Below are 26,817 nucleotides of genomic sequence, written 5' to 3'. Positions count from 1 at the left end.
TACAGTCCAGAGAAAATGGTGTATAAGCCTTAGCCTTCTAGACTTTGTCTGTTTTTTGGTTTGTTTTTTACTGAAAAAGATCATTCATGTTGTTTTGAAATTTCACTTTTTAAAAAAATATACATTTTATTGATTTTTTTACGGAGAGAAAGGGAGAGGGAGAGAGAGCCAGAAACATCGATGAGAGAGAAACATCGATCAGCTGCCTCCTGCACACCCCCCATTGGGGATGTGCCCACAACCAAGGTACATGCCCTTGACTGGAATCGAACCTGGGACCCTTTATATTATAAGTAGTTTATATTATAAGTATAATAGTTAAGTAACTAGAGGCCCGGTGCATGAATTTGTGCATGGGTGGGGTCCGGCTGGCCCACCCTGATTGGGGCCAATCAGGCCGGGCTGGCTAGGGGGAGGGGCAGTGGGCAGTTGGCTGGCTGGCCCTGCCCCGGATCAGGGTGGGGGAGGCCGATCGGGGGCGGGGCTGGCCAGGGGTAGGGGCTGCAGGCAATTGGCCAGCCAGCCCCGCCCCCTGGTCGAACTCCTGATTGAACTGGTCGAACTCCCGGTTGAGGGGACAATTTGCATACTAGCTTTTCATTATATAGGATAAGTTGCTTTTCAGTTGCATGTGATGTGTATTCCTTAATTCTAAGATTCTTTACAGAAAAAAGACTTTATTATACCTTTATTGGTGAAGAAAACATTATCCTATGTTTAATATTTTCCATATACCTTTATGCCTTGATTGTCCACTGAAAAACGTCAGCATTTGAAATCATCAAGGATAGCTTCTCCGTTGAGATTCAGAATGATGATTCTGCAACTCTTGGCCAATAGGTGTGTTCTTCCCATGGCTGTGTTCTAGGAACCACTTCCTCATAGTATAGCCTTATCAGTAGACAGTATTTTAGAATGTAGCATTGCTTCAAAAAGGAAAAATGTTGACTTTTGGACTTTTCATATTTCATGTAAAAACAATCAGGCTTACTCAACCCTTAAGTTTCCTGAAGAATATAGTGTTTCACTGTTTTACTAGTAATTAAGTTCTTAATTGAAGTAATACTGAAAATGATGGTCATTTTTTCACTGAGAATATTTAGGATTAAAATGAAGCTAGAGTTAAATTGTACTCATTCCTGGGCTTGTTCAGAAATATGTATATACCAACATACAATTCATCTGCCCGTTTTTTGTTTTGTTTTGTTTTGTTTTTAATCAATTACATTTATTTATTGTTTTAAAATATATTTTATTGATTTTTTACAGAGAGGAAGAGAGAGGGATAGAGAGTTAGAAACATCGATGAGAGAGAAACATCGATCAGCTGCCTCTTGCACACCCCCTACTGGGGATGTGCCCGCAACCAAGGTACATGCCCTTGACCGGAATCGAACCTGGGACCCTTGAGTCCGCAGGCCGATGCTCTATCCACTGAGCCAAACCGGTTTCGGCCCGTTTTTGTTTTAAGTTTTTATTTTGAAATAATTAAAAACTCACAAATAGTCACCAAAAAAAAAATGTACAGGGAGTCCTTTTGTACTCTTCAGTTTCCACCAATGGTTAAGATCTTGCATATAGTACAATACCAAGTCTAGAAAATTGTCATTGGTACAATCCACAGTTTTTTCAGATTTTACCGATTTTACAAGTACTCATTTGTGTGTGTATATATAATTATTATTTTATCACATGTAGATTTATATAACCACCACAATGAAGACAATTATTCTACCACAAGACTGCCTTTATAGCCACATTCCCTTTCTTAACACCTGGTGACCACTAATCTGTTTTCCATCTCTATACTTTTGTTATTTCAAGAATATTATGTAAAAGGAATCCTACAGTGTGTAACCTTTTAAGGTTATCCCCCCCCCCAACCTAATTCCCTTGAGGTCCATCCAAATTGTTGCATGTATCAATAGTTTGTTCCTTTTTATTGCTGCATAGTATTCCATGGTGTGGATGTACCAAAGTTTAACCATTCACTCTTTCAAGGACATGTGGGCTGTTAAAAATGAAGCTGCTTATATAACATGTACAGGATTTTATTTGAGCATATGCTGTCATTTCTCAGGGATAAGTATCCAAGAGTAGAAGTGCTGTGTTGTATAAGTTCCTATTTAATTTTATAACAAATTGCCAAAATATTTTCCAGAGTGACTCTACTATTTTATAACCCACTAGCAATGTATGAGTGGCCCAATTTCTCTTGCATTCTTGCTAGCATTTGGTGGTGTGACTTTTATTTTAGCCACCCTAGTAGATGTGTAGTGATAATCTTATTGTCTCGTTGTGGTTTTAACTTGAATTTCCCTAATGGCTAATGATGTTGAACATCCTTTTTATATGCTTATTTGCCATCCACATATTTTCTTTTAAAAAATTTAAAAATATGCCGAGACCGGTTTGGCTCAGTGGATAGAGCGTCGGCCTGTGGACTCAAGGGTCCCAGGTTCGATTCCGGTCAAGGGCATGTACCTTGGTTGCGGGCACATTCCCAGTAGGGGGTGTGCAAGAGGCAGCTGATCGATGTATCTCTCTCATCGATGTTTCTAACTCTCTATCCCTCTCTCTTCCTCTCTGTAAAAAATCAATAAAATATATTTTAAAAAAATTTAAAAATATGTTTTTATTGATTTTAGATAGAGAGGAAGGGAGAGGGAGAGAGATAAACAACCATGAGAGAGATACATTCATCGGCTGCCTCCTGCACACCCCCTACTGGGGACCGAGCCCACAACCTAGTCATGTGCCCCAACGGGGAATCAAACCTGGGACCTCTTGGTCCATGGGATGATGCTCAATTCACTGAGCCACACCAGCCAGGCCACATATCTTCTTAAGTGAAATGTCTATTTATGTCATTTGCTATTTTTTAAATTCTTGAGCTTTGAGAATTTTATACATTCTAGCCCTTTTTCAGATATGTGGTTTGCATATATTTTCTCTCCATCTGCAGCTTAATTTTTTCATCCCCTTAACAGGGTCTTGCATAGAGCAAGTTTTTATTTTTTATGAAGTCCAGTTTATCCGTTTTTCCTTTTATGGGTCATGCACTTTGTGTCAAGTGTAAAAATTATTTGTTTACCCCTATATCCTGAAGATTTCCTTTTTTCTTTTTTAATTTGAAAAGCTTTATAGATTTTTCACATTTAAGTTCCTGTTTTTACCTGTTTGTCCCAATCACTCCAGCATTATTTCTTTAAAAGGCTTTTCCCCTATTGAATTGCTTTAGCACCTTTGTAAAAAATCAGTTGGACTTGTTTTGATATATTCTTAGAATCTGTTCTAAATAGTAAGCCTTAACTTAGGTGGACTTCATTCTTTTTCAAAATTGTCTTAGCTGTTCTTAGTCCTTTTCTTCATCAGTCAAGTTGAATTATTTAAAGTTTAATTTTATGTTGTTACATAGTTTGAGGCACTGACTTTTTTTTTCTTCCTTGATTCAGAGAGGGAGAGATAGAAACATCAATGAGAGAATCATTGGTCAACTGCCTCCTGCATGCCCCCTACTGTGGATGTGCCCTTGACTGGAATTGAACCCAGGACCCTTCAGTCACAGGTTGATGCTCTATCCACTGAGCCAAACGGGCTAGGGCAGTCCTTTGCTTTTCCATATAAATCTTTTAGAATAAGTTTGTCTGTTTACAAAAACAAACCTTGCTGGATTTTTGTAGGAATATGTTAAATTTATAGATTTAGGAAGAATTGACCTTTTTACTATGAGACTTCCAATCCATTTTTATGGTGTGTTTTTTCCATTTGATCATTTTCAGCATATAGATCCTGTACATGTTTTGTTAGATTTATACCAAAATATGTTGTTTTCTTTGGAGTGATGGTAAATAGTATTGTGTTAATTTCATTTCCAATTTGTTTTTGAGTATCAAACAAGAATCCAGCAAATAACTTTAAAAATATGTCTCTTGAAGCTCTGGCATGTCTCCTACTTATGGCATTGCTAGTTCTTTCAGATTTTAAAAAACTGTAAAAAAGATAGACTAATTATAATTAGTTCATTCTCCCACTTGATATCAGATGTAGAAATAATCCCTTTTTGTAACATCTGATCATATTGCCACTTGAAAACTTCCAGGATTGGGAAGTAGTCTCTCTATATATAAAGGAATTCATTGTTGGATAACTGATTTTCATTGTTCATTTTGCTATTGACTCATGGTCATTTAAGACCTCTAAATTTTTAACCTGCCCTGCATTTTCTTGTCTTCCTCTTTCAGGTTCAAGCATTGAGTCCATCATCTCAAAGTATGCCCTCTTTCATATGTCATCTTAGGTTTGAATTCTTTATTTTGTGCCAGCCTATATAATAAAAGAATAATATGCAAATTGACCATACCTCTGCTACACCCATGCCAAACAGCCAATCAGGAGCAAGTATGCAAATTAACCCAACCAAGATGGCTGTGGCCACAGAAAGAGCAGGAGGCTTGGGTTTCCCCGGCAATGGAGGAAGCCAAGCTTCCGAGCCCTGGCCTGCCTTGGCCTCTGGTCAAGGCTACAAAGTTTCAATTATAGAAGATAGATAAATCCCAACAAAAATGGCTGCAGCCACAGAGCGAGCAGGAGGCTTGGCTCTGCTCAAGGCTACAAAGTTTCAAATATAGAAGATAAATAAATCCCAGATACCAGGGCCTCCTATTGGGTCGCTGGGGGGTGTGGCCAGCCTACAAACCACCACAGGCCCCTCACCCAGGCCACCCTACACCCCAAGGGAACCCCCACCCTGATCCAGGACACCCTTCAGGGCAAACCAGCCGGCCCCCACCCATGCACCAGGCCTCTATCCTACATAATAAAAGGATAATATGCAAATTGACCATCATGCCAACACACAAGATGGCTGCCCCCATGTGGACACAAGATGGCCACCACAAGATGACCAGCAGAGGAGGGCAGTTGAGAGGGACCAGGCCTGCAAGGGAGGGCAGTTGGGGGCGATCAAGCCTGCAGGGGAGGGCAGTTAGGGGTGACCAGGCTGGCAGAGGAGGGAAGTTGGGGGCGACCAGGCCTGCAGGGAAGGGCAGTTGGGGGAGAACCCAGGCTTGCAGCGGAGAGCAGTTGGGGGGGACCAGGCCTGCAGGGGAGGGCAGTTAGGGGCAAACAGGCTGGCAGGGGAGCAGTTAGGCATCAATCAGCCTGGCAGGGGAGTGGTTAGGGGGTGATCAGGCTGGCAGGCAGAAGCGGCGAGGGGCAATCAGGCAGGCAGGCGAGCAGTTGGGAGCCAGCAGTCCTGGATTGTGACAGGGATCCCAGATTGGAGAGGGTGCAGGCTGGGCTGAGGGACACACACCCCCATGCCCGAATTTATTGCACCAGGCCTGTAGTGTGTGTGTGTGTGTGTGTGTGTGTGTGTGTGTGTATGTATGTGTGTATATATATATATAAATGAGTGGCCAGATTATTATGGTCTCTGAATGCATAATAATCTGGCCACTCAGTGTATGTGTGTGTGTGTGTGTATATATATATATATGTGTATGTATATATACACACACACATATATATATATATATATATATACATATATGAGGCCCAGTGCATGTATTTGTGCATGGGTGGGGTCTGGCCAGCCTGGCCAGGGGGAGGGGACATGGGCGGTTGGCCAGCCTGCCTGCTGATCAAACTCCTGGTCGAGGGGACAATTTGCATATTAGCCTATTATTATATAGGATATCCACTGAGTGGCCAGATTATTATGTGTTCAGAGATCTCTCTCTCTCTCTCTCTCTCACACACACACACACACACACACACACACACACTGTAGATGTAGTATGACTCCAGTTTCTAATGACACAATTCTTCCAGAAGCCCGGACACCTGAAAGTGATATGAGTGTAGAAGTAGAAAAGTGCCTTAGGAATTCTACCAGCTTGGGGGTGAAGAATGGCTTGTCTAGAAGGTGTGAAGGGAATGTTTTAAGATCTTAAAATATTTCTACAAGTGAATGGATTCAAAGGAGTTCTGACTTCCCCAAATCACGCAGTAATGGTCCAAGGATAATGGACACCAGAATCACAAACTGTGATGGTTAATTGAAGATTCTGGAGCCGTATGCCAGACCTAAACAATTCCTGTGGTGGGATAGAGGAGTAGAGTGCTTATTTAGCATTCCAAACTTTCAGAACTGATTATTTTTGCTTCTATATTTTGAGCATCTTTTAGTTACAATGCATGTTTGGGCAATATATAAATAAGTATACATATAAACAGAACTCCAATGCAAGGTAGGATATGTAATAAATGCAGTGAACTATGGGTTTTCAAATGGAAAGGAGAGTAGAGATCAGTAAAGATTTGAAGGATTAGACAGCATTTACAACAACGGATAGACAAGTTAGATTTTTAAATTTTTATTACACTCAGTGCAGTATTCATTTCTCACTTAATATGGTTGTTCACAAGTATAAGGCAATTTGAACAATACTGCATTATTACACTTCAGATGAAACACCATTACATGCTGAATCAATTTCTTTTAAAATTTCATTTGAGGAGGCATACAATTATAGGAACTCAAGTCTTTGTCAATGTTAAGACATAATAGCAATGCTTAAGAAGGATAAACATAACATGAAATTACTTTGGAATTTGTAATTCATTTCAATGCTATTTCAACCATTATTTATCCTTTATGTCTTGACATTCATATGAAAGAAAAGCATATCATTAATTATCCAAATGCAAATCAGAGCGAAATGCTAGGCCTTACTTAAATATTGCAGTATTTTAAATTTAATTAAAAGCGAAAGACAAAAAGCTGTTGATAGCTTACTCAATTTTAGCATAATTTTAACTTTGAAATTGAATGTTGACATTAAAAACCATGAAGCAAATAATATAGCTTTAGAAATATTTCAAAATCTAGTCCTTTGCTTATAAATTTTACTTCTTTTGGCTAATACAGGTAACATGCTTCTTAAATAATCTCTTTTCACTTTGTATCTATAAAAATAAAATTGTCCTCAATATTCCTAAATTCTTTTCCAAATAAGGCCATTGTTACATGGTGAAAAGTTACTGAATCATAGGTTTAACATCAGTGGCACAAATCATATGTACAAGATGTAAGAAATTCATTGTTAGGTAGGTAATAAGAGTACAGTATAGTAGCTAGCCATTCATAAGAGGTAGAATTCTTAATCACAGTTTTATAGAAAAGATGCAGTAGTTGTACTGTTTTTGTAGTACTCTAAGTTTGCTTCTCATTAGGAGGTTAACAGGAGGGGGGACGGGGAGGGCTTTTCAGAGGCAATGACTTATTGGCCCTTGTTTTGCATGTGTTACAGGGACTACTCCTGGACACTTAAAGCACTTTCTTGGCCAATGAAGGTAATTGATCATACATGACATTTATCTGATTTTAAAAAAGCTTGAAAATAGGCAAACAAGTTTCTGTGCTCCCAGAGGCATAGGAGGGAAATAAATCTTTTTGTACCACTCAGAGTGTAAATCATAATGAAAACATTCTCTGGATATCAATTATTGCTTAACAATGCCAGCAGTACTAACCTACAGAGGGATTCTGTACTCAAATTTAGAAGTTGATTGCTTCTAACTCATATTTGTTATAAACAATACTACAAATGGGTATAACCTAAAAATGCTATTCAATTAATGATGTAGCTAAATTACTAGTATTTGAGTAAGACTCCATGGACTGCAGTAGGCCAGGACAGTACAACTTTATTTGTAAAGTTGTATATGGAATATTCAAACTTGTGATTCTGTGAGTTTCAAATTTTACTTGAATGTCAATAAAATGATCAGAAAAATCATTTTATGAAAGTTATAATAAAATTTGTAATAAATATGTATACCCAGTGCTAAACTAAAATAGGACTTATATTTAATAAAATGTATCTGAATACTTACTAGATAATTCAAAACAGAATAAAACAGTTGTAAAAAAGTTTATAGCCAAGTAATATTTTTTCTAGTTAACTGGAAATTATCTCATGATTTATATTAAGGTTGGATCAATATGGTTATAGATACTTACCTAAATTCTTTTTATATTGACTTCATTATTTCTTTTTTACTGATTTTGAGAAGTCAGAAAAGGCAATATTTATTTATGTTAGGCCCAGATCCTTTTAGCAATATTTCCTTTACAACTGCTGGTAATAATGTTTCCAACTCAATAATCATGTTAAAATTAACATAACACTGTTGACAACATAAAAACAAAATTATTTCTCTCACATTTAATTTTAAAATACTATACCTTAGTTAAGGATTAGACAGAATTAAGTCCTAAAGGAGACTTAGCAACGTTTAACTCTTCATTTCAAAAAGATAATTTGTCCTAATTTTAATAATTATGATTTAGCATTTTTAAGAATTATCACAATGTCAGCTTTTGGAAATGTAAGATAAGTATATAAAACACCCTTTTTGCTAATATTTTAAATTGAAATATATTTGGTTATAAAAGTCTCACAAATCTGTTTTTCACAGCTATGCTTCTATATATATTAGAGGAGAGATACATATGTAAAAACAGAAAAGTTGAGTCTTTGTCTTCTAAAGATATATTCAATCCACAATTAGGTTAATTCTCGGATGATTTATAACTTAATATGTTGGAAATTTATAGTTAATTTGTAATTGCTACATTTACAAGGAAACTTCTAGGTAAGAGAATCTTTTAAAAACATTGTTTGGCCTAGCTGGTTTGGCCCAGTGGATAGAGCGTCGGCCTGCAGACTGAAGGGTCCCGGGTTCGATTCCAGTCAAGGGCACATGCCCGGGTTGCAGGCTCGATGCCCCCCAGTGGGGTGTGTGCAGGAGGCAGGTAATTCTCTCTCAACACATGTTTCTAGCTCTCCCTTCCTCTCTGAAATAAAAAAAAAAAAAAAAAAAAAGTAAATATATATATATATATATATATAAAAAAATTGTTCGGCCCTGGCTAGTGTGGATCAGTGGTTAGAGCATTGGCACAGGCACCAAAGGGTCGCAGGTTTGATTACTGGTTAAGAGCACTTAACCTGGATTGCAGGTGCAACCCACAGCCCCAGTCAGGGTGTGACAGGAGCAACCAATCGATGTGTCTCTCTCCCCGCCTGCCCCCCCAAACTCTGTAAAAATCAATGGAAAATAATCCTGGGGTGAGGATTGACAGAAAACAAAAACAAAAAAACCCAGCAACTTTATTAGGCCCTGGCTGGTATTGCTAAGTTGGTTGGACGTCCTGCACTAAAAGGTTGCCGGTTCAATTCCTGGTCAGGGCACATGCCCAGGTTATGGGGCTAGATCCCTGGTAGGAGGTGTGCAGAAGGCAGCCTATTGATGATTTCCTCTCACACTGATGTTTCCCTCTCTCACTTCCTCTCTCTAAAAATCAACAACAAAAAAAATCTTAAACAAACAAAAATTGTTTGGTGTTGCATTTAGGCCCAAAGTTCATTTCTTTAAATCACTTATGACACATTTGCATATTTTTTTAAACTTAGGAAAATGCCATTATTAATATGGCTTCATTCAATTATACCCATACTCTGCAAAATATTTGCTATGCACTTAAGTATAACCGGAGCAATAAGATTACTTGCACAGATGAAAGTGAAGACTTTTCTTTCACATTAAAATTAAAATTGTTTCACACTTATGGTAATAACTGAAAACATTTTGGAAATACTATTAATGGTCTTGACTGTAACAGTTTATTACATTTTTCTGTCTCTTTTTCAATATGGAGTTTTGATATGGAGTTTTAAGTTCTACTTTTCCTCTTATCTTCAAATAGACTCTTCAGCATATAAACTTGAATGGCTGACACCACCACCATTACCACTAAATTAACCATAGACCAGAAGTTGACTCTATCAAAGTTGCTTTCTTGGATATTTCGATCACGAGCTTCAAATGCTCTAAGCAGAGTTTGGATATGACCACTTTTGCTTAGTCTGGACTTGATACTGTTGATGGATTCCTGGAGATAAAGAAAATAATTTTACTATAAAAGAATTCTCAGTAATTTTAAGTTAATTTTAAAATGTGTTTTACAGTACCCTTCCTATTCATATAAATTTCATATCTAAACACAATGTTAATTAAGGAACAGATGCTACTTAGATTACATAAAGGTCTTCTGTAAGGTTATGTCATAGCTCTCCTGATACATTTAAATTATTATTTATAAATAGTTATTTAACACAGGAACAAACCTGTGAATTGAAACTAAATGAAAATATATTTGAGTTGGCACAGTGCCAGGAATTTTACATACTTTTTTTTTTTTCTCAGCCCTTGTAACTATAAGAAAATGTTTTTAAAAAACAGAATTGATAAGTTTTTAGGTATTTACCTTTATATAATTAATGCATTGTATGTTAATTTTTTTTCTTGGAATGTTAGTGTGGTCCAATATAGCATTTAGCAAAACACACAATGTTTTTCTCTCACAAAGTAGTGAAATTAAAAACTATTTCAACTTTACATGTGCATTCTTTACACCCAACAAGTACAACCTATTGTTAATAAAAACTTATTCCAAGATCACATTCATTAAGCAAACCAAGATTTGTTCTAAGTTGTATATCTTCTGAAAAAAACTACTTTATAGTAGGGACCTGGTCAGAAATCATATGAAAACTAACTATAGACTATATGTATATAAGGTAAAATTTAGTTGAGATTTCAAATAATATAAAATAAGAAAATCCAAGAAACAGATTTTCCTAGAGACGCACTTTGCTTAAAATCCTTATTTAAGTAAAAAAATATATTCAATTTCAGACTGCTGTGCTGATCCTATAAAACTACAAAATATATCATATGGGCATATCTGTAAAGGAATACAGATATTTTCCAGGAAAATATGGAGTTCAGCTCCTCAAAAAAAGCATGCATAGTTCTTTTCAATAGCATAATGATGCTAGTCACATATAAAATTATTTATTCAAGTTTGCAATTGTGATACAAAGTCTGGGGAGAGTAAATGGAAAAAGCTCCTGAAAGACACTTTATTTTCTTAAGGAATCTAAGTATTTTAAGCCATATTTAAATCGGAACTTTCTGGTCATTTTGTTTAACTGTGTGAATAAAGTTAATCTCTGGAGAATGCAGTGAAGTACTAATAAGATTTTTAACTACTTGCATTTTGTTCTTGTTAGCAACATAAATTTAAAATGGAAGAATATGTTCATTTGTTTGAAGTTTTTTTAAATGGGTGGGAAGATTGGACTATAGTGGAAATATGGATATAGAATTTCCATTTTAATTGTAAACCAGTTCCTTATCTAAAAAATGGAATGGAAAAGGAAGGAGGCTGAAGCTAGATTAATAATATCTAAGTCATCTTCTAGTTCTAAAATTCAACTAAGTTTAATATATATAAGAAATCATGATGAGATAAAAAACTGTCATGGTAGCCCGGCCAGCTTGGCTCACTGGCTGGAGTCGACCTATGAACTAGGAGGTCACAGTTCGATTCCCGGTCAGGTCACATGCCCGGTTTACCGGCTTAATCCCCAGTGTAGGACCTGCAGGAGGCAGCCGATCGATGATTCTCTCTCATCATTGAGCCTCTATTTGTCTCTCCCTCTCCCTCTCCTCCCTGAAATCAATAAAAATATATATATATTTAAAATGTCATGGTAAAAATTCATGCCAATCAAACTTTATCCTTTTAGTTTGTATTCACAGTAACACCAGTAGAAAAGATAAGAAAACTAACATTTATTATGTGCTAGACACTGTTTAAAGCACTTATACACATAGTGTATCACATTTCAATCTCACAACTCTAGAGGTATTGTCCCCATTTTCCAGGTTGGAAACCAAGGCTCAGAGAGCTCAGTCACCAAGGAATTACACATATGATAGGACCACTTAAAATACAACTTAAGCTAACTGATTTATGTCTCTTCTGCTATAAGTTGATCATTTCTTTCCTAAGAAAACTCAGATATACTTATCAAAATATCACATTATTTAAAAAAAGTTCAGGTGATAAGAGTGTTAGAAGTGTTACAGTTTCAGCCGAAACCGGTTTGGCTCAGTGGATAGAGCGTCGGCCTATGGACTCAAGGGTCCCAGGTTCGATTCCGGTCAAGGGCATTTGGTTGCGGGCACATCCCCAGTAGGGGGTGTGCAAGAGGCAGCTGGTCGATGTTTCTCTCTCATCGATGTTTCTAACTCTCTATCCCTCTCTCTTCCTCTCTGTAAAAAATCAATAAAATATATTTAAAAAAAAAAAAAAAAGAAGTGTTACAGTTTCAAACTTGAAATAACTATGTTATTTCTCCTGCAAGAATTTCTACAATGGAGTTACACATGCTATTTACAAATATCACCAAGTAAGTTCTAACCTTTGGTTACACATCTCGCTGTGGCTGAAGGGTTATGACCTTTCCCTCTAGCACTGGCAGTACTATTATTAAATGCAAATAGGTTCTTATAAATATACAGGCATGAAACAGCTCTGGCCACCGACACAGGCATCAAGCTAGGATGAACTAAGGACTGTACATCTGCTTTGCCCGTGATTGATATAAGAGCAACACCACCAATCAGGTGTCTCCTTGCCCATTGCCAGGGGGTGATACATGTATATTTCATTATTCATGTTTATAATAAAGCTTAAAGCAGTTCAAGAAAAGAAGCCATATCCTAAGTTTGCACTCTTGAGTGCAGTGCTAGTTTCTGATAACTGCTAGGTCTGGTTTGAGTAATGTAAATAGTGTTCCCAAATTAATCAAATAATATCAAATTCCATGTTATAAAAACTATGATGTGGGAAAAATGCCTGTATATCTTAAGTGTTTACAAATTACTCAGTGCAAGTATGCAACAGATTATTATATTCCTCTGTTAGTGAACATTCTAAGGAAGTTTTGCAGTTAAGAGCCTGTATTCAAATTTTAGTTCTCTCTCTGGTTATGTGATAGTAACATTACTTAATCCCGCCAAGATACAATTTCCTCATTGGAAAATGGGAATAATCCTGATAAAGTAAGGATTACATGAGATAATGCAGTTAAAATAATTAGCTCAGTGCCTGTCACAGAGTAAGACCTCTGGATGTTAATAATTTTTATTATTTTATTAATAGATCATACTGACCAGGATATCTTCTAGTTTCATATCCAACATATCTGTGCCAGTAATATATTTCTTCCAGTCCTCTTGTTCTTGCTCCTGTTCTCCCATATTATCCAGGATTAATTCAAAGAAAATCACCTTCTCAGAAATGGTGCTGAATGTATTATCAAAGCAGAACATGTAGTCCCCTACTTCCGTCTCTACCCTGTATTAAAAAAAGTACATGTCTTCTATTATCAGTACTTGTATTTCAAATCAAAGGAAAAACTACTGCAGATAGAAGAAGTAACAGTAAATAATTGGACAGCTTAGACTTCCTTAGATTTAAAAGATAATTTATAATTTTTTGGGAGAGGCAACCTAGAAATATTATAGAGATAGGCAAAAATAGGTTTACAGTATAATACAGTAAGTAATAATACAAAAATCAACTCTTTTTCGAGTACTCACAAGTGTAAATCTATGTTTGCCCACCCCTGTATATTCAAGTACTGTACTTGAAATCTAGATGTGCTTGGCATTACAGTAAATGATCTTCACATAATTTTTGGAAAAGAATTGAATTAAAAACTAGATACATGATACCTCACAATGAACTTCAATATTTATGACTACAAACCTCCCCTTCAATTGAGATTAATTTATAAAGTGAGGTTTGTTTTTTGTTTTCAAAAGCAGTGATGGATTTTCCTAAATGCTTTCTTCCAGGCCTCCTACAAATTAAGTACATCTTTGGAATGTAGTTAGGGTAATATTAATTCTGTTGTTTAGAAAAATGCATTTATATACAACTCCTCATTGCAGGCAATGCTAGACAATAGGTATTATTTAATCTGTTTTAAGGCCCTGTTTGGAGAAATTTTTACTATCCCCAACTTCTAGAAGGACAGTATTTATTTTAAAGATTTAAATTAAGAAAAAACTATTTCAATGTTATAACTGAGATTTTAGTTGTCTTTAAAAAGTTAATATAGCTAAAGATAAAATCTGTATTAAAATCTAATTTTTACAAAGTAGATTTATAAATTTCATGTAGTGATTAAGAAGTGAGTTAGACTGCCTGGGCTTTAGATCCTGGCTTCACTGTTGACTAGCTGTGTAACCTTCCATCAGTTTACTTAAGAGCTCTAGGCCTCAATTTCCTCATTGGTAAAATGATAAAAATATCATGTAACTCATAGGATTGTGGTGAAGAATAATATATAAACAATACATGTAAAGTGCTTAGAATAGTTTCCTGGAACATCAAAAGAACTCAATAAATGCAAACTCTTATAAATTCATTTTTGTCTCCCAATGTTTTAATGAGAGGCAATTCTGAGTACTAAAGCAATAAAATACCTTTTCCCACTAAGAGGCAATATTAATTTATCTCTAAAAGAAAGCATAAAACTGGAGAGAAATAAAAATTGAGAGAAACTATATATTTTCTATATTCTGAAATTTAAAGGTGAACTACATTTTTAGTTCTTGTTCATATACTTATCAAAGAGAAAGTATAGTTAATCCCAAACATATCAATATAAACTGACTTTTTAAATGATAATTTATCTATTTTATAAAATAATAGTTTATGCAAATATTTTTCCGAGCTCTACATAGGAAAAAGCTGCTTTACAAAGCACTCTGAAATGAGTATCTTGAAAAATTATGGTGGAGACATTTTCCCCCTCATTCATTCATACAAGTATTCAGTATTTACTATCAATTACCATGCTAGGTACTTTGGTTAATAAAGACCAAAAATTAAAATAATAGCTAGTACTTACATGTACTATGTGCCAGGGATGGTCTATGCATTGTATGATAGAAAGTAAATATTTTGGAGGAACCAAGATGGTGGCAAAGGTAAACAACTAAACTGCCACCTTGCACAACAATTTCAAAACTACAACTAAAAGACAAAACATCTACCACTCAGAATATAGAGTTCAAAATCATGGTTATAAGGTTTTTCAAGAATTTTCTAGAAAAGGCCAATAAATTTAGTGAGACCCTCAAGGATATGAAAAAGGACCAACTAGAAATGAAACATACACTGACTGAAATAAAAAATATTATACAGAGACCCAGCAGCAGACTAGAGGAACGCAAGAATCAAGTCAAAGATTTGGAATACAAAGAGGCAAAGAACACTCCTCCAGAGAAGCAAGAAGAAAAGAGAATTCAGAAAGTTGAAGATAGTGTAAGAAGTCTCTGGGACAACTTCAGGTGTACCAACATCAGAATTATGGGGGTGCCAGAAGAAGAGAGAGAGCAAGATACTGAAAACCTATTTGAAGAAATAATGACCGAAAACTTCCCCCACCCAGTGAAAGAAATAGACTTACAAGTCCAGGAAGCGCACAGAACTCCAAACAAAAGGAATCCAAAGAAGACCACACCAAGACACATCATAATTAAAATGCCAAGGGCAAAAGACAAAGAGAGAATCTTGAAAGCAGCAAGAGAAAAACAGTTAGTTACCTACAAGGGAGCACCCATACGATTATCAGCTGATTTCTCAACAGAAACTATGCAGGCCAGAAGGGAGTGGCAAGAAATATTCAAAGTGATGAATAGCAAGAACCTACAACCAAGACTACTCTACCCAGCAAAGTTATCATTCAGAATTGAAGGTCAGCTAAAGAGCTTCACAGATAAGAAAAAGCTAAAGGAGTTCATCCCCACCAAACCAGTATTATATGAAATGCTGAAAGGTATTCTTTCAAAAGAGGAAAAAGAAGAAAAAAGTAAAGATAAAAATTATGAACAACAAATACATATCTATCAACAAGTGAATCTAAAAGTGCATTAAAAATCTGAGGAACAGAATAAACTGGTGAACATAATAGAATCAGGGGCATAGAATCGGAGTGAATTGATAATTCTCAGGGGGAAAGGGGTGTCTCTGTGGGGGGTATGGGAAGAGACTGGACAAAAATCATACACCTATGGATAAGGACAGCGGGAGGGGAGGTAAGGGCAGAAGGGAGGGTGGGAACTGGGTGGAGGGGAAATATGGGGGGAAAAAAGGAGAAACAATTGTAATAATCTGAACAATAATCCTATCTAATAATAGACAAATATGCAAATTGACCATACCTCCGCCACGCCCACAAGCCACGCCCACCATCCAATCAGAGCGAGTATGCAAATTAACCCAAACCAAGATGGCTACAGCCACAGAGAGCAAGGTTTCCTAGGTAACAGAGGAAGCCAAGCTTTCTGCCTGCCCTGGCCAGGCCTAAGCCTCCACTCAAGCTACAAAGTTTCAATAATAGAAGGTAAACAAATTCAAACAAATGGCGGCAGAATGGAGCTTGAGAGAGCAGGCCAGGGTTGCCGGCGGCAACAGGGGAAGCAAAGCTTTCCACACACCCTGGCCGGGCCCACCCGCTTAAGGCAACAAAGTTTCAATTATAACCCCAACACAAATGGTTGCCAGCCTCGGAGGGAGCCCCAGGCTTGGCTCCGCTCCAGGCTACAAAGTTTCAATTGTAGAAGGAAAATAAATTCCAGATACCAGGGCCTCTGCTTGGGTTGCCAGGGGGCGTGGCCGGTCTGCAAACCACAACAGGCCCCTCGCTCAGGCCACCCCACACCCCAAGGGAACCCCCACCTGATCCGGGACGCCCTTCAGGGCAAACCAGCTGGCCCCCACCCCTGTACCAGGCCTCTATCCTATCTAATAAAAGAGTAATATGCAGATTGATCATCACTGCAACACACAATATAGCTGCCCCCATGTGGTCAAAGATCCTGCCCCCATGTGGACACAAGATGGCCACCACAAGATGGCCAGCAGGACAGGGCAATTGGGAGGCACCCGGCCTGCAAGGGAGGGCAGTTGAGAGGGACCAAGCCTGCAAGGGAGGGCAGTTGGAGGTGATCAACCCTGCAGGAGAGGGCAGTTAGGGGTGACCAGGCCGGCAGAGGAGGGAAGTTGGGGGCAAACAGGCTGGCAGCAGAGTGGTTAGGGGGTGATCAGGCTGGCAGGCAGAAGCAGTTAGGGGCAATCAGAAAGGCAGGCAGGCAAGCAGTTGGGAGCCAGCAGTCCTGGATTGTGAGAGGGATCCCAGATTGGAGAGGGTACAGGCTGGGCTGAGGGACAACCCCCCTCCATGCACGAATTTCGTGCACCGGGCTTCTAGTTTATTAAATTTAAAAAAAAAGAAAGTAAATATTTTGGTCCATCCTGCCTCCGCTTTATATACACTGAGTGGCCAGATTATTATGATCTCTGAACGCATGATAATCTGGCCACTCTGTGTGTGTGTGTGTGTGTGTGTGTGTGTGTGTGTGTGTGTATTAGAGGCCCAGTGCATGAATTCGTGCATGGGTGGGGTCCGGCCAGCCTGGCCAGGGGTAGGGGACATGGGCGGTTGTCTGGCCTGCCTTCTGGTCGAACTCCTGGTCGAGGGGACAATTTACACATTAGCCTTTTATTATATAATAGTAGCCCGTTTGCACGAAGATTCGTGCAATAGACCTTCATTCACCTGGCTGCCTGCACCAGTTTTCTGCTGGCACCAGGTACCCAGGCCTTGGCTGTGGCCACCGCCTTCTGCCTTTTTCAGGTTCGGGCCGCGGCACCCAACATCCTTGCTAAGGATCGCAGGAGCCGACCCCCAGTGGTTTCCGGCGATCCGTGCAGGCTGCCCACTGGTGCCCAAGGCCGGGAAAGCCTCCGCCCCAGGCTTTCCTGGCCTTGGGCTCGCCGCACCCAGCGTCCCTGCTGCCGATCACAGGAGCCGACCCCCAGTGGTTTCCTGCGATCGGTGTAGGCTCCCCGCTGGTGCCCAAGGCCCGGAAAGCCTCGGCCCCTGGGACCCCCGTGAGCGGCGGGAGGGGCCCGGCCACGCCCCCCAGGTGGCCGATCGACCCCCGGACCCCCGGGAGGGGCGGGAGGGGCCGGGCCACGCCCCCCGGGACCCCCGGGAGGGGCCCAGGCACCCCGGGGAGCGGCGGCATGGGCCCGGCCACGCCCCCCGGGGTGCCTATCGCCCCAGGCACCCCTGGGAGCGGCGGCATGGGCCCGGCCACGCCCCCCGGGGTGCCTATCGCCCCAGGCACCCCTGGGAGCGGCGGCATGGGCCCGGCCACGCCCCTCCGGGGTGCTGATGGGCCCGGCCACGCCCGCCGGGGTGCCGATCGCCCCAGGCACCCCGGGGAGTGGCGGCATGGGCCCGGCCACGCCCCTCCGGGGTGCCGATGGCCCCAGGCACCCCCGGGAGCGGCGGCATGGGCCCGGCCACGCTCCCCCGGGTGCCAATGGGCCCTGCCACGCCCCCGGGGTGCCGATCACCCCAGGCACCCCGGGGAGTGGCGGCATGGGCCCAGCCATGCCCCCCGGAGTGCCGAACGCCCCAGGCACCCCGGGGAGCGGCGGCATGGGCCCGGCCACGCCCCCCGGAGTGCCGATCGCCCCAGGCACCCCGGGGAGCGGCGGCATGGGCCCGGCCACGCCCCCCGGGGTGCCGATCGCTCCATGCGCCCTGGGGAGCGGCGGCATGGGCCCGGCCACGCCCCCCCGGGGTGCCGATCACCCCAGGCACCCCCGGGAGCAGCGGCATGGGCCCGGCCACGCCCCCCCCGGGGTGCCCATCGCCCCAGTTACCCCTGGGAGCGGAGGCATGGGCCCGGCCACTGGGCACCGCCATCTTGATCTTCTCAATGGCGGATATGCCACCCGGAGTCCCGACCCCAGCCTCCTGCCGCCCAATCGTGGGCATAGCGGAGGTGCGGTCAATTTGCATGTTTCTCTATTATAAGGTAAGATATCCCTGCAGACTTATTTAACTTCTCTGAGCCTCCTTGTCTGTAAAATGGGAATTAGGTAACCAAAGAATCTATCTCACAGTGGATTGGAATAATTAACTTAGAAGCATATAAAATCCAAGGCCTAGTTTATGGCAAATATTACCCTGTACTTGCTCTTCTTCCTATAAACTCAGTTTAGTTTTAACACAACAATACTGAGTAACGAAAGAGCTGAAGTAAAATAATAGGAACAAGGAAACACCAGTGACAGATGGAAAAAGGAAAATGAAATGAAAGAAGAGAATATATGGCCAGTTGTCAAATTTAAAATAAAAGTGTTATAACAAGTATTTTCTTTTTATATGGTTTCCTATGGTCACATCTTTTACTTTCAGGTCTTCTAATCGTCTAAAAAAAGTGAGGTCTGAGTAAAAAAATAATTTTTACTTACACTCACAAATGTATTTTACTGTTGTTTTAAGGAAGAAAAGAATTGGCAGAGATGATAAATTACCTGGAAGTGTAATTTACAGTTAAAATGGAAGGCCTCTGTTAGCCAAAAAGGTAGGTTCAAAATGACACAATAGACTGCATATAATACTTAGGGAATATTCATCTATTTAACCAAATCAAGGAAAAAACTTAGGATCGATACAAAACGAATAAACAAAAAGAAAAAGGTTAATGGAAAATATTCTAGTTTTTTAGACAGACCACTATCTAGGACTGTTTAGGCCGCCAGTATGGCTCAGTGGTTGAGCACTGGCCCATGAACCAGGAAGTCATAGTTCAATTCCCAGTCAGGGCACATGCCTGGGTTGCAGGTTTGATCCCTGGTTAAGCATGTCATCAAGTGAGGATTATAAAAATAATAATAGCCCTAGCCGGTTTGGCTCAGTGGATAGAGCGTCAGCCTTCGAACTGAAAGGCCCCAGGTTCTATTCCAGTCAAGGGCACATTCCTGGGTTGTGGGCTCGATCCCCAATGGGGGACTTGCAGGAGGCAGCCGATCCATGATTCTCTCTCATCATGGATGTTTCTCTCTCTCTCTCCCTCTTCCTTCCTCTCTGAAATCAATGAAAAAAAAAATATATAAAATAATAATAACAAATAATAAAATGTTCATATGGAGTAATTTAATATTGATATTTAGTATCAAATGTGCTAAATTTCCTTTCCTTGCAGATGGCCCATTGGTATTATTCAGCTCAAGGAATCAACTAAGAGATTACTTACGTGTGAACTCCATCTGATTTTCTTTGTTCAAAAACTAAGGTTCTTCCTTCCGGAGAAGCAAGATGGAAATCAATATCTAATCCTGCTCCATCTAAAACCTGTAGAATAACACAGAAGAGAACACATATGACAAATTCTGAAAATAAATTATATAAAGTAGATCACATGATGAAGAGACTTTCTTTATAAACCTAGAGGGGTAAGAAAGTCAATGGACTCATTATGGCTAGAAAGGAGCAGAAAGATCATCTAGTTCAATTCCATTCATTTTTGGAACTGGTCTCTTTTTTACCAATTCCTTTTGGCTATCATGGAAATTTAGGCCTTATAGGTATTAGTGAAATAATCTTCCTAAAACAGTGCCTTCAAGTTGAGAAGCCCTGTAGAATAAAGTAAGAATTAGCTACTTCTTAGTCTAGAACTTGAGGCCACCATGATCTGACTCCAGCTGACTTCTTCAACACATTCATATATTATTCCCCAAAATGAACAATATATTCAAGGTAGGCTGCTTACTTACTGGCCAATGAACACAATCTGTTGCTTTATAATCCCCAAATGTCCTCCTACTGCTGCTGCTGCGAAGAGAGCAGCTCACAATTACAGTTTATGCCACACATTGTCTTTTAAGTGCTTTATGCGGGTTAATTTATTCCTCACAAGAACTCTAAAACGTAGGTCCTATTATTGTTCTCATTTTAATAAAAAACAAAAAATGAAGGCACAGAGAAGGAATTTTCCCAAGATGATACAGCAAATAAGGGGCATGGCTAGAAAATATGAACTCACCAATCTCCCTCCAATGGCTACTCTTTTTCTTATATAACACTCCACTTTATTTTTCTTGGTGGCTTTAATGGAATGATATAAAAGTTTACCTACTCCTGTGCTCTATTTACTGATAAAAAAAACTGGCTTCAAATGGCAAGTTAAATATATACAATTCTTTAAATCCCAATGAAACGCAGAAAACATAATATAAATAATCCATAACTCCACCAGAAATCTAGGAAGCCTGTTAACAGACTTGAAGAGGAAGGAATTTCTGGAAGATACTCTACTGAGCAAAGGCTATATCTAGCTACCAATATCTATTGATCTCAAAACTCGCAATTAAATGTACATTATAAACAAACTAGTAGCCCGTTTGCACGAAGATTCGTGCAATAGACCTTCATTCACCTGGCTGCCTGCACCAGTTTTCTGCCGGCACCGGGGACCCAGGCCTTGGCTGTGGCCACCGCCTTCTGCCTTCTTTCAGGGTCGGGGCTTGGCCCCGGGCGGTGGCCTTGGGCTCGGCCGCACCCAGCATCCCTGCTACCGATCGCAGGAGCCGACCCCCAGTGGTTTCCTGCGATCCGTGCAGGCTCCCTGCTGGTGCCCAAGGCCGGGAAAGCCTCCGCCCGAGGCTTTCCCGGCCTTGGGCTCCGCCACACCCCAAGGTCCCTGCAACGGTTTCCTGGTGGGCGTGGCTTGGTTGGTGGGCGTGGCTTGGGCGTAGCAAAGGTGCGGTCAATTTGCATATTTGTCTATTATAAGGTAAGATGTAATGTTAGCAGAATGAACAAAGATGAAGGCTAAAAATTAGAGCATTAGAACGAGCCAAGAAATTCTCAGAACAAGGTGAAAAAGTAACGGTGAAAAGTATGAGGAAAATGGTAACCCTTATGAAGGACAGAGCTAAAGATTTAAAATTATTTATCTAATAAGCATTTCAAAACGAGAGAACCAAGAGAAATAAAGGGAAGAAATCATCAGATAAGAGAATAAAAATTCCTGCTTCAAAAGATAAAATTCATTAGACTGAAAGGGTTTAAGATGGGAAGCAGTATAAATGAAAAAAGATCCAAAAATCCTACTGACTCTTCCAAAGGATTTAAAAAGAACAACCTAGAAACTTCCAACACCAGTAGTAAAGACTGAAAAATAACAAGAATTGGGATTGGCATCAGAATTCTTACATAGAATATGCAAAAAACCCACAATGGAACCATGTCTTCAATGTTCCTGAGTAAAAATAAAAATTATAGTACTTACTGAAGTGAAAGCAAAAAGTAAAAGCAATTTTCAGATATCCAAGGACTCAAAACATACTAAAAGAATTACTCAGGTTATCCTCAAAAAACAGAAAAGAAAAAAAAAAAAAGATATCCATTAAGTCAGAAAATGAGCTATAACAAAACTAAGCAAAGATTTCAGTAAAGCTAAGTTTAAAATATATTTTTGGTAGTGGCTATCAGGCTTAATGAAATTGTTAAAAATGGCACTGAAGAATACAGAAGCTGCTCAGACATCGTGGCTAAGTGTTTAAGCTTCAACCTATGAACCAGGAGGTGACTGTTCGATTCCCGTCAGGGCACATGCCCGGGTTGCAGGCTCAATCCCCAGTGTGGGACATGCAGGAGGCAGCTGATCAATGATTCTCTCTCATCACTGATGTTTCTATCTCTCCCTTCCTCTCTGAAATCAATAAAAATATATTTTTTAAAAATACAGAAGCCAACTTAAAAATATATAATACATATTTAAAATATAAATTATTTATTTTAAAAAGTACCATAATCCAAATCTAAACTCCCCACTGATTTTAATGGAACATGATAGGCAAGTACCACTTTCCCCTGTCTGTATGCTATGGTAATAATGTTTCAATTGCTCAATAGTCTGTCTTACTCCTCAATGCCTTATCACATGTTCTTTTTTTAAAAAATATGTTTTTTATTGATTTCAGAGAGGAAGGGAGAGGAAGAGAGAGATAGAAACATCAAGGACGAGTGAGAATCATCAATCGGCTGCCTCCTGCACGCTCCCCACTGGGGATGGAGCCCACAACCTGGGCAGGTGCCCTTGACTGGAATCCAACCTGGGACCCTTCAGAGCTAAACCGGCTAGGGCTATCACGTGTTCTTTTTACCCATCACCTTGTTCCACTCACCCCCTTATGCCTAGTAAGCCCCATTCTTCTACAGATCTGAACTCCACTTCCTCTGCGTTGTCTTCTCTTAATTCTCAGATGAAATCAAATCCTCCCTTTAAATACTCTCATAGCTGTATGCATTTACCTACCTTCATAGCACTTATTAGAGCTATAATTTCACATTTATTTGTGTAATAATTTAATGTCTGTCACCATACAAGACTGTATAAAGGCATAGACTACATTTTTACTCACCATTGTATTCATAGCACCTAGCATAGTGTTTATACAAATTAAGCACTCAATAAATATTTAAAAACATTTTTTATATATTTTTTTATTTATTTCAGAGAGGAAGGAAGAGGGAGAGAGAGCTATAAACATCAATGATGAGAGAGAATCATTGATGGGCTGCCTCCTGCAGCCCCACACTGGGGATCGAGCCTGCAACCTGGGCATGTGTCCCGACCGGGAATCGAACCATCACTTCTTGGTTCATAGGTCGATGCTCAACCACTGAGCACAGCAGCTAGGCCAAAGGTTTAAATTTTTAAGTGAATGATCTACATTATTCATAAGATACATGTATTGACATTAAAAAATTTTGACAACAATATAATGTAGGGCTCATCAGTTTATCACAGTAACTCAAGGGCAGTATCTGGAACATCAATTCCCTGACATTTTAATCACTAACACAAAAACCAGAGCTTACTTACTGGAAAATTAATCATGGAGTAGGGAAATGCAAACAAAGGGCTGAAGATGATCTCTGCCTTACACGCCCCTCCTACATTGTCTAGGTTTATAGACATTAAGTGATTTTACTTTTCTCAATGAAAACAATTAAATTGTTTAGGGAGAGCGAATGCTTTGGGGGAACAGTCCCTTTAAGAGTAAATATACAAAGTATAAAGCTAAACCAAGCCAGCTACATAACACTAGAAGTGTAAATGTAAAAAAACACACACATTCATTTAATATTTACTATGTGTCAGAGATGGTCTATGAACAATTACTTACTCATTTTTTTCAAATCTATGAGGCAATTACTATTATCTATTTTACAAGACAGAGGTTAAAGTTGTACAAAATCACACAGGTAGTAATTGAGAGGATTTCAACTCAGGCATTTTACCTCTAGAGTTAGAGCTCTTAATCATAAGAGGTCAGTAGTTAAAATAGACTTCCTCCCTAATACCTGGGTAAAAACTGAGGAATTTTTTAATAGTACCGTACAAATTGTTGTCTTACGTAGACCATTTCACTGATTTCCTTGCCTCTAATTTTGACTTAACTTAAACCCATCTCCCACACTATGCAGTGATCTATCTGACAAACATTTTTGACTCTGTTACCATGCTGCTTAAATCTTCAGTGGCTCTTGCACAGAATAAAGACAAAGCCATTTAAAATGGTGCACAAGGCTAAGATCATGATCCATGGTAAAGCCTCCGGACCTCTCTAATCTCTTTTTCTTTTACTCCCACTCTAGACTTTCTAGACTTGAAGTCTAATAAAACCTCAGCACTTGTAACTTCCACTACATACTGCCTACAGCCAAAACACTCCTACTATGCATTTTCAGAATGCAAAATGCATATTCATTTTGTTTTTTAAATTTTATTTTATTGTTTAAAGTATTAAAATAGTAGTACATATGTCTCCTTCCCCACCCCCCCACATTGACCTTCCCCCTGCTTCCCTCCCCCCAGTGTCTTGCATCCATTGGTTGTGCTTATATGCATGCATACAAGTCCTTCGGTTGATCTCTTACCTCCCCCTCATTTTGTTCTTTTTTTTTTTTGAAATGTCCTCTCTTCCTTGCATCTGTTTCACTTAAGCATCTTTCTAGATTCAAGTTCATTTTCTTCAGGTATCCTTTTCTGAAACCCCAGAGACGTGGCCCTCCTCTATGAGCACTTAACCATACTTTATTGAAATTACCTGTTTATGAGCCAGTACTCCTTAAATATTTCAAGTACCCCCTGAAAACAGGGACTCTTTCTTTTTTTACCCCCTTCCCAACCCCTCCCCAATTATTGGCATATAGTAACTGTTCAGTAAATGAACTTTTGAACTAGACTGGAAATTTTTTTAATGTTGAGGTCTGGATTTGGTTTTGCTAATTACGTGACTTTAGATTCTTTACTCTCTATGCTTACCTTATCTATAATAATAAAAGGGTAATATGCTAATTAGACTGGACATCCTTCCCGACGTCCTTCTGGATGAAGCAGGGGCTGTTAGGGGAAGCCAGTACCAGCAGCTGGGGGAAGGAAGGCCTACTCTTGCATGATTTTCATGCACCAGGCCTCTAGTACATCTATAAATAATCTAATTCTAAAGTCCCTTTGGATGAAAATTCTGCATAACTCTTTATTTTGCTCTATATTACGGTACCTGTTACTAAAAAAGATTCCCTACATCAACTTAAAAAAAGTGACACCTGTTCTAGTTGGTTTGGCTCAGTGGATAGAGCAAGGGGCCTGTGGACTGAAGGGTCCCGGTTCAATTCCCGTCAAGGGCACATGCCTGGGCTGCGAGCTCGCTGCCAGTGGGGAGCGTGCAGGTGATTCTCTCTCATCATTGACGCTTCTCTCTCTCTCCCTCACCCTTCCTCTGTGAAATCAATAAAAATGTATTTTTTTTAAAAGTGACACCTGATTATAAATTATGTAAGTTGTAAAAAATTTAAAAGATGAACCACACCAACGCATCTCTTTTTGCAGTGCTATCTAGAGACATCGAAATTAGCTGTGTAAGTTACCCTCTACCAGAGGACTATATAAATGAAGGCAATTCCCTATATAATATTATGCAGATAAAAAGAAACCAGTGATATGGGAGAAAAGCTTATAAAGCTGAAATGAAAGGTCATGTTGCTTTAATATACAATTAGATCTAACTTGATTAAAAAAATATGTAACTGATAAGGAAATGTACCATTACATACATCAATAGTCTTTTTCGCAGTATTATACCAAGATCGGATTTAGTGATAATCACATGGTCCAATTCAAAAATCCTTAACTGAAGAAATGACAGTTAAGACTTAGGATATTTGCATTTGGGTGAGGGTGGTGGCGTGAATAAAACAAACATCATCATCTCACCCAATGATAAAGGAGAACGTGTATTAGTCCTGTATTGTGAAATTCTCCGTATCGGAGCGTACACTGGCTAGCAAAGCGATGGGCAAATTATGAAACAGAGAAAAACCACCGACATCAGCAGCGCTGGCCTCGCTCCGACGGGAGGAAAGGGGAAAAGGCAGAGAGCAGCCAACTCCGGGTCCCGCCTAACTTCCCGGCTCCCGGGCGGCCGCGCGCGCCTGCGCGAAGGTGGCGGCTTCCCGCGGCCCCCGCCGCCTCACCGCCCCGCGCCCACGAGAAGTTCCTCAGCGGGCGAGAGGCGACGGCGCGGGGCAGCCGGGCTCAGGGACGGCGGCGGGCTCACCCTCCGCACTTACTTGGTACTCGATCTCCAGCGAGGCCTTCAGGGGCATGGGCTGGTAGAAACACTCCCTCCGGCCGGCCGGGAGGGTAAACGTGAAGTCGCTGTCCAGGGAGTGCGTGAAGCCCGCCACCCCCGGCAGCAGCGCTGGGCGCAGAGCGGCCAGGAGCAGCACCGGGAAGGGCAGCCAGATCTTTTCGCCCATCCCTGCCGGGCGATCTCGGGCTGGAAAAGGCGTGGGAGGCGTGGGTTATCGGCACGTAGGCTCCGCTGGCCTCCCCGGACGCCGCGTGGTTGGCAAGGCAGGGAAACCTGGAGCCTGAGGAAACTCCAGGTGGCGGCCGCAGCGGCGGCAAACACTCCCACCGAGGCGCATTCGCCAACCTCTG

At 40.3% G+C, this 26,817-nt stretch overlaps 1 protein-coding gene across 1 annotated transcript; it reads right to left on the bottom strand.

Moving 5' to 3' along the window:
* Positions 1-6,285: 6,285 nt before the first annotated feature.
* On the bottom strand, positions 6,286-26,816 carry TMED5 (transmembrane p24 trafficking protein 5). The gene is made up of 4 exons (XM_079777004.1): positions 26,445-26,816; positions 20,056-20,153; positions 13,099-13,282; positions 6,286-9,964 (listed from the first exon to the last, which is right to left on the bottom strand). The coding sequence occupies exons 1-4, from the start codon at positions 26,631-26,633 to the stop codon at positions 9,746-9,748; spliced, it is 690 nt and encodes a 229-aa protein (XP_079633130.1). The 5' UTR covers positions 26,634-26,816; the 3' UTR covers positions 6,286-9,745.
* Between the last annotated feature and the right edge of the window lies 1 nt (position 26,817).

Source organism: Cnephaeus nilssonii (assembly GCF_951640355.1).
Source record: "Cnephaeus nilssonii genome assembly, chromosome: 7".
NCBI lineage: Eukaryota > Metazoa > Chordata > Mammalia > Chiroptera > Vespertilionidae > Cnephaeus > Cnephaeus nilssonii.
The sequence above is the reverse complement of the archived record's forward strand: the minus strand, read 5'-3'. Positions and strand labels throughout refer to the sequence as shown.